Here is an 8,480-nt window from a genome sequence, read left to right on the forward strand (position 1 = left end):
CTCAATATGGCAAGCTTTTCCTCACTTGAATCGAGGGTCTAAGGACAGAGGATGTCGTTCACTGTACAGATTGTAAAGCCCACTGAGGCAATGTGATTGTGATTTTGGGCTATATTAAAATAATAATAATAATAATAATAATATAAATATATATGTTTTTAGATAATGGGGTACTTGTATATTAAACATAAAATGTCAGAAAAAGTGTTAAACAAAAAAATAAATGTTTTAATATACTTAAAATATAGGGGATCAATAAAACATTTTAACAATTTCATAAAACAATTAGGAGCGATGGTTAAAAATTATGAAAAAGTCAAACAAATGCTCTAGAAAAGGGCTCACATTTGTATCCAATCATAAAAAAGGGAGCATAACATTATTGTAGTCCATTAAACTACAGCAAAGTTGTTCATTTAAGTGTAACACATCCTATATATTGTGATTACTCAAGCTCTTTATATAACAGTGAGTACAACACTTTGTGTACACCGTGTTATGCTGTTTAAACGCATCACGGAGCCCACACCCCGCTCCTCTCAGCTCAAAACCCCTATTTTGGTCGCACAGAGGAAGCTGGGCGGTGTCTCTCTCTGTGGGTGGAGCTCACAGTCAGGAAATGTGTGAGAAACAAGTTGTGAAGTTTTCCTCGTTGTTCGCACGAGTCTGATGAGGCTGCTTCCTCCAGAGAGAGCCCGCCACACGACAGTGAGTCCATCACCATGAGGTGTAGCAGAGGACATCTTAAAGGTAGGCTAGCTACTGTCTTACCTTGTATCCTTCTGAACTTTAGCCCGCTGCTCGACGAAGACGCAGCTCCAAACATGCAAATTAAGCTAGATGCCGACCAAAATTGTTGTTGTGTGTTTTAAAAACTTTACACTTCATCGCACAAAGCAGTGTTTGTTCGCTGAGCAGGCTGTGAAGTGACTCATGTGTCTGTGATGGATGATGGTTTGTCCGCCGTCACCATGTTTCCGTGATGAGCGCCACTATTTTGTTGCTACGACAACTGAGGAGGGGAACCGTTGGCGCGAGCATACGCGGTGACGTCACAGCGGCGGAAAGAGTTTTATTTTTGCATTGACTCATGTACTTGTACACTGTTTTAAAGTAGTTTACTTGTATTTTACACATCAGTAAAATGTATCAAATGAAAGTAGCACTACCACAGTTTACTACTCTGCTGTAGTGCTTTTTTGAAATGTGTTTTTCAAAATAAAAGTGCAAAAGTATTAGCATCAACATATAGCTTAAGTCAATACAATGTGATTTATTGCTGCATTATTGTGTTCATGTATCCCATGTTGCAGCTGGGTAGTTTCATGTATAATAGCCCACTACATCATACTTTATTTGTTGTATGCTCCAACGTGACCAGATGCCACATGCTGTCTACATGTTAACTTATAATAATAATAATCTAATAACATCAGCATTTTTACTGATAATAAGTTTGCTTGTACTTAAGTATTTTTACTTCACAGTCTTAGAGCTTGGTTAATGGAATAATGGTCAATACAAGTAGAGAAGATATAAAGTTAGCAACCTTATGTAATCATGTCAGTTAACCTACTCAGCAATCTACTGTATCTAACGGTTTGCTTACATTAGCTAAGAAGAGCCTCTTTAAGTTAGTAATCATAACTCTATTTATCATTTGTAACATGAATTATCTTGCTTTTTCTCAGTCTTTGTTTCTGTTCACTATAGTCTCATGTTCTGTAACAATAGATGATCTCAAATAATTTTTAATGAACCACAGTGCAGAGCCTCTAAGTCTGGCTTGATGTTTGTTTGGATGGTCTCAGCCATGTAAGTGTTGGAAAGCATCCCAGTGAGCAAGTCATGGGAAGTTTCCCCTGCTCTGTGACCTCACATACTCTGCCCTTACTGCTGAGTCTGACAGAGAATGGTTCATAATCTCCTGATGTCAAAGTGAGATCACGATGCATGCATACTTCCTGTTTCTTATACTCTTGGAACATAAGCAAGAGAGTAATTTCCTCTTCTGTACATTATATTGCATTACTTGTCGGTCAGCTGATGACGTCCAGGAAATAAATAATGACACTGAGAGTTTTTTTCCACATTGTTTCACTTTGTTTGGACATTTTCCAGAAAGGGCGGTGTCATTCATTTTATTTTGTACAAGATGTTTACAGGATGTAAATGTTAAGAGAGGCATGATGTTGGTAACTGAATAGGGTTATCAGAGAAGGGCGACGTTCCTCTAGAGGGCTCAATCTTCCTTCCTCCCATGTTGCACAGTCTGATACAGGGCTAGTGCGTCACTCAGCAAACTGACTATTTTTAGAGGTACAATCTGTGCTTCCCTTTTGGGTGGAGTTCAGCTTTATAAAAATAACTTGATTTTTTTAATATATATACCGTGATTTCATGCATTATCATCTTATATCAACTTCAGTAAAAAACTCTTTCTGCTCTTTGTTTCAGGACCTGAGCTGCAGCTGCATTGACGTCTGCAAGGTGCTTAAATGTGTATAGAAATAAGCTGAAGATGCAGGGGGCCATTGCACGAGTGTGTGTGGTGGTGGCGGCTGCCATCTTAAACCACCCCTTGCTCTTTCCTCAAGAGAACACCACGCTCCCGGAGCAGGACGAGGCGATGATGGCTCGCATGCGGGAGCACGAGGAGATGCTGAAAGTGGAGCAGGCCAAGCTGGAGAAAGAGCTCTTGCAGGTGGACTCGAAGCAGGAAGAAACCAGCCCCGAGGAGGATGGTTATAGTTGGTACTTATGGAGTGCTGCATCTGTCATCATATTCTTCACTATCGAGATGTGCAGGTTGAATCAGGGTGAAATCCGGCCAGTTGAGGACGAAGACGTGTTTTCAGAGAGTGGCTCTGTCACCCCCAGGACAATGGTACTAGATAAGGACGTCCTGAGCAACTTCTGTGATAAATGCACCTACACTTCATCCCACGAGAACTGGCGGGTGAGGGAGTTTGTGGAGGGTTTTGCTGATGACTTGCTGGAATCGCTCAGGAGCGTGTGTGACAGGGAGGCAGACATGGAAGTCGGGGACTTTGTCGGGATTGGAAGCATGTTCGAGTCTTGGAAGGTGTGCAAGCCACTGATGTGCGACCTTATAGTGTCTTTCTCGCCTCCAGATCCGTACTGCTTCCAGTTTGATCTGTGGTGCAGCCCCTCAAGCGACATGCCTCCAGACATGCAGGGCTGTGGCAAGATAAAGGTGACCAGGCCTGAGGATGGCTGTCTCTGTGGCTCTGCTAACCTGGGAGAGGACATGCTGTGTTTGTTGCACAGCAGGAACGACACGCCCAAAGCGGACCTCAGTCCTGACGAGCTGCTGTGCTCCAGGAACACGTCTTTCTTAGCCAAAGATCAAGTCATGAAGTGGTTTCAGATCTCTGTCACCAAAGCGTGGGGTCGCATCTCCCACAAATACGACTTTGACGTGAATTTTCGCAACCTGGATGCCGCCGGTGCTCTGAAAATCCGATTCCGCTCGGGGAAACTCATCGTCTTCAACATCATACCGGTGGTTCAGCTGGAGGATACAGACGCTTATTTTGTCTCACACTTTCCAGCAGAGTGCGACGGCGCTCCAGACCCATACTGGCCCCTTTCTTTTGCTGTCTACGAGAGGAATTTGCTGAAACATTTTACTAAGCGCCTACCACAACATTCCTGTCATTTACACTGCCTTCAGATTGTTACTTTCCTACACAGAAAGCAAACAGGGCTCACAGGAAAATGTGCTCTTACCAACTACCACTTAAAGACCGCTCTGTTGCATTTACTGCTAACTACAAGGCCCTCAGCGTGGGGCATTGACAGTATGGAGCACAGGCTCCGGGACGTGCTCAGCTTCTTGCAGTGGAGCCTACAGGAGAAGAGACTCCATCACGTTCTGATCGGGAACAGTAAAGTGCCAGAAGGCGTCCAGGTTCCTGAGATGATTCGCAAAGCGGAGCCCATCAATCTGTTCCGGTCTCTGGTGTTGCAGAGGGAGCTTCACGCAGCAACAGTCAGGCATTTCCATGAGATGTTGAGAAATGCATCTGTGCTCATACAAGAGTACACACCTCACCTGTCAAATGGAGGTTTGCACCACAGCCTAGATGAAAGTGTGTGAGCTTTGGCCCTGTTTGTTGTCCGAAGTGTTTCATACTTTCAGCACTTGCATATCTTTAAATATTATTCAATGTTGCTACAAAGAGTCTCACCACATAGTCATGTACTGAAATGAAAAAGTGCACATACAACAGTTAATTCAGTCATGGCTGACATCTAGAGATGTTGTGGTTTCTGCTGCTGCTTCCTTTACACTTGACATTTCAACCAGTGTATTAAGGATATGGCCTCCAAACAAAAATAGAAACATTTGAAAAGTGGTTTCTGTTTGTGAAATCTAGCTGCACAACAGCAGGTTTTCTACAAGATTTGATGGGTATATTGTCAGAACATGTAGCCTGTTTCTGAAGCTTACGAGTCATATTGTTGTTTTTAGTGTCATAACCTGAAGGAGGGGTTTTCAGAAGATATCCTCTAAAAGAAGCAGCAAAAAAGTAATGTAAATGAAGGGTTATGATCAACATTCACCTCAAAAAAGATGAAGCACTTCGTCAGAGAACGATTTTAACAAATACCTCTCATGTTATGCCAGTTTAACAGGAATCATGTTCTATACAATACAGCAGTGTTTTTATTTTCTTGCATACTGTTGCAAATCTGATGGCAGCTATTAATTTTGTGATGTTCAATATTAAAGGTCAATTCTGGCATTTTAAACCTGGGACCATGTTTACATAGTTTGGTGTGTAAATGACTAATGAAAGGTTTGGAATGGGTCCAGTAAATGACCTCAGCCAGCAGCCACACAACAAGATGCAATGGCTGCAACAGCAGGCTGAGATTGTTATTGTAATGTGTCTTAACATTATGGATAGCAATCCCTACAGAGATAAACCTTTTTGTTTAACCAGAAACAGATGCCATCGCTTTCCCCAATGCGACCAGACTCCATTGACAAAAACACTGATTTTACCTCGCAGAACACGTGAGTTGCAGGTCTTCTGCTGCCTCGACCCTGTGTTCTGCGAGGTAAAATGATCATTTTCATCAGAGCAATATGAAAGCTATTTCTGGTCAAACAAAACAGTCTTGCTCTTTAACAAAAAAACTCATCTATTGGGATGCTTTGGGTAATGTTGTAAGACGCTGTTGGAGCCATTTCAGACCCACACCCTAGATTGTGTAAACATTGGGCGCAGGTTTCAAAATACCATCATTTCCCTTTAAGTACTTATTTTGTTTTTGCTTAATAGAAAAGAATGTTCTTGCATTTTATTTGTTTCCCCAAAAAAAATCTTTGATAGATCGTGTTGTAAAGAGGACCACTTTGTGTAGCCTGTGGCGTTAAACGCCATGTAGTTTTCTTGTATGACAAAAACAAAATTCAGATTGAAGTCAGAGTCATTACATCTCTAATTTTTATTAGAAAAATCTTCAGAATGAATCCCTGATACATATTTACCTCACCGTACCTCATACCTATTATGGTGGGTTCATATTTTCCTCTCAATAAAAAAAATAAGTCTTAAATGTCCAGTAAAAATATATTCTCCCTCTTTACTGTATCCCTTAACTGTTAACTCAGCATGATATTGTCTATTTTCTTATTACATCAAACAGACATAAGAATAGTTATGACCAAATGCTGAAACAATGGACGGTTGAAGGTTTCATCACTTGGTTTCATCACTTGGTTTCTACAGGCCGTAGTCATAGTCGGGTTTCCCCTCGATGTAAGACTTGGTAAAGACCTTGTAGGTGTCCACGCTGTGCATGGTGGCTTTGACAGCCGGGTCCTCCGACATGCGCTCTGCCCACTTCTTCAGCTCAGGTGTGCTGTCAAGGCAGCTGAAAAGACAATGGGAATCAAATCACCTAAGACCAAACACTTTAACATAAGTCATTAAATATAACATATCAGATGTCATAAAGGAAACATGACAAAGAAGACTTGATTAATGTTCCTGTGAGATTCCTTGCTCTGTATCATACTGCTTACTTTTGTACTGTACCTATACTTGTACTTTATGCTCCTCTGCAGAGTGACCTTGAGTGTTTTGAAATGCTTCCATAATTAAAAAGTATTTATTTTTAAATGTCCTGTGAGATTATTACTTACGGCTTCAGTTCAAAGATCTCCAGCCTCTCAAACCACGGCCACATCATGTAGTCGATCATCGTGATGGAATCACCACCGAAGAACTTGGTCTTCTTATTAACCAGGTCCTGAGAAATTAACATTACATTCATCAGTGTTAAATAAAAAAGCGCTGTAACTAGGCAGGTGCCATTTATTACAATTCATAGACAATTACATTTGTACTTTACTGTTGCAAGCATGTTCCTGGGGACAATTTTGAGTTCACAATCCACCAATTTACATATCTGATGAATGTAAAGAGCACTTGACCTCACAACCCACCTCATTTAATTTGGCAAACTTCTCTTTCAGTTCAGCTGTCAGTCCTGAGACATCGTCGCCATTCCTTCTCCCCATGGGGATCTTGTAGAAGTATGGTACTACCTGTATAAAACAGTCACATTCACATGATTTTTTTTGCTCAGGGTAACTAATAGACAAGTATACAAAAATAGTCTTGACATACGATACCTTGGAAAAATTTTCCAGCATCATCTTCTGTTGAGCTTTAGCATAGGGGGAGGAAGGAAGCAGCTTGTTCTCTGGGTAAGCTTCATCCAGGTACTCACAGGTGATGGGAGACTCATATATCACCTCACCAGCAGGTGTCTCCAGTGTTGGCACAAGACCAAGAGGATTCTTCTCAAGGAACCAGTCAGGTTTGTCTTTAAGATTAATGTTGATAGTGTCATACCTGAAACACAGATAAAAGGTATCTTATGGTTAGGTAACAGTGATGCTGTAGTTTAAAATAATGTGCAATAAAATGTGACTTTACTTGATCCCTTTGGCACTCAGCACTAATCTGGCTCTCTGGGCGAATGGGCAGAATCTCATGCTGTAGAGCCTGATGCTGCCTTCAGGGACTGGGCCTGGTGCAGCACTTCCTGAAAGACACAAAATACTTTAGTGTTTCATTTTATGCTGAACATTTTAGAGAAAATAGTATACTTTTTTTGTCATTTGAAAAATACAAAAAGTAATTTGACACAAACTGATATTATGACATTTGAGTCGTTGAAAAGTGACAGATGGGAGCGTTGTAATAAAAATGAAGTCATTATTTAGTGTCATTTCATTTAAAATCCAAGTAACTTTATGTTTCCTTTATCTGTCCTTTTACCTCCTAATGTAGCTGACTCTGATTTCAAACCAAACGTGGATCATGTCAGTGGTTAAAGCAGTTTGCTATAAGAAAAATGTCCAACATATTTCATCCATTATTAATGATTAATTGATTGTTAAGGCAGCCGACTATCGATTAAGGAAATCGCTTGCAATTTGCATCCCTACTTGCTTAAATACTTTTAATTTTTTATACAGTTTGATGATATTTATGATGTTTGTTCATGCAGGAACTAGCAGTGGTATATTTTTACATTGTATTGTATTAATACTTTTATTATCTCATCTACATTACTTCATGGTAAAACAGTCTGTCTGAACTTTATCCTTTCAGCCTTTTTTTTTTTACAGTCACGTAAAAGAGACCTCGTGTTCTTTCCTAATAAGAAACTGCAGTAAAACTTACAGTACATGTGTTATGAGTAACTTATAATATCAGTAAAGAAGCCAGAAGCACCTGAGTCCCCGTAGGCTGTGCTAGTCTTAAAAAATGCATTAAATTCAATGGAAATTAATCAAATTAAAAGAGGTAATTATTTGGACTGTTTCCAATACTTTTTTTTTTCTTCCAAAACTTTATTGTACATAAATTCAGATACAAAAATACAAACAGAAACTATCTGCAATACACTCATGTCATCTCCTGTTAGCTTTACGTACTGATCTGGACAGGTGACACATTGCATACTCACGATGACTTTGCAAAAAGTACTGTCTTTTGTTTACGTCACTGTCAGCACAAGACAGAGCGGAAGAAGACGTGCATGTGATGGAAACCACTTGACTTCTTGTAAAATTCAGTTTCCACAGGTTTTTAACGTAAAACAACGCAGTCAAAACACGCATTAACCTCCCTAATGCAAGGCGCATATTTACGGAAGTGTAACTTTTAAGCTAATCGTAGTTTAGCTTGATAGCAATAAATGACAGTCAGTCTTCTGCGCGATACTTCTTCAGTTAGCCGGGTAATCGCTGTACGTCTTACCTTTGGCGAAAGACTTTTCAGTAGACATGTTCACGCTTCAGATGGTGAATGAAATCAGAAAGTGACCTTTGCAGGAAAGGAAATCTAACAACGACGGAGAACAGAGCGTACTACCCACAGCAATATATGGCTGAAATATTTTATTTTGTGTTATACTTCCGGTATGGG

At 40.3% G+C, this 8,480-nt stretch overlaps 3 protein-coding genes across 21 annotated transcripts in view; 1 reads left to right on the forward strand and 2 right to left on the reverse strand.

Moving 5' to 3' along the window:
* The window catches only part of LOC311270266 (cholesterol 25-hydroxylase-like protein), a 26,076-nt gene extending 25,093 nt beyond the window's left edge, over window positions 1-983 (reverse strand). For all 19 annotated transcript variants that reach the window (XR_014624214.1, XR_014624215.1, XR_014624216.1 and 16 more), the window contains exon 1: window positions 772-983. The gene's annotated coding sequence lies outside the window, so the exon portion shown is untranslated. The remainder of the gene's footprint in view (window positions 1-771) is intronic.
* Window positions 605-5,306, forward strand: itprip (inositol 1,4,5-trisphosphate receptor interacting protein). Its single transcript, XM_084375032.1, has 2 exons — window positions 605-750; window positions 2,458-5,306. The coding sequence occupies exon 2, from the start codon at window positions 2,522-2,524 to the stop codon at window positions 4,121-4,123; it is 1,602 nt and encodes a 533-aa protein (XP_084231158.1). The 5' UTR covers window positions 605-750; window positions 2,458-2,521; the 3' UTR covers window positions 4,124-5,306.
* A 151-nt stretch (window positions 5,307-5,457) lies between these two features.
* LOC311270268 (glutathione S-transferase omega-1-like) lies at window positions 5,458-8,459 on the reverse strand. The gene is made up of 6 exons (XM_084375038.1): window positions 8,313-8,459; window positions 6,981-7,089; window positions 6,674-6,896; window positions 6,485-6,586; window positions 6,182-6,288; window positions 5,458-5,910 (listed from the first exon to the last, which is right to left on the reverse strand). Exons 1-6 carry the CDS (start codon window positions 8,338-8,340, stop codon window positions 5,760-5,762), a joined length of 720 nt encoding a protein of 239 aa, XP_084231164.1. The 5' UTR covers window positions 8,341-8,459; the 3' UTR covers window positions 5,458-5,759.
* Between the last annotated feature and the right edge of the window lie 21 nt (window positions 8,460-8,480).

The sequence above is a fragment of the Pagrus pagrus genome (genome assembly GCF_965226575.1).
Source record: "Pagrus pagrus genome assembly, chromosome: 15".
Classification (NCBI taxonomy): Eukaryota; Metazoa; Chordata; class Actinopteri; order Spariformes; family Sparidae; genus Pagrus; species Pagrus pagrus.

Excerpts from the sequence above, each read along its gene's own strand:
- itprip (XM_084375032.1), top strand. The coding sequence starts at position 2,522 with ATGCAGGGGGCCATTGCACGAGTGTGTGTGGTGGTGGCGGCTGCCATC.
- LOC311270268 (XM_084375038.1), bottom strand. The coding sequence starts at position 8,340 with ATGTCTACTGAAAAGTCTTTCGCCAAAG. Across the intron at positions 6,587-6,673 it reads TGCTGGAAAATTTTTCCAAG|GTAGTACCATACTTCTACAA; the intron begins GTATCGTATGTC and ends TGTTTTATACAG. Across the intron at positions 5,911-6,181 it reads GAGATCTTTGAACTGAAGCC|CTGCCTTGACAGCACACCTG; the intron begins GTAAGTAATAAT and ends TTGTCTTTTCAG.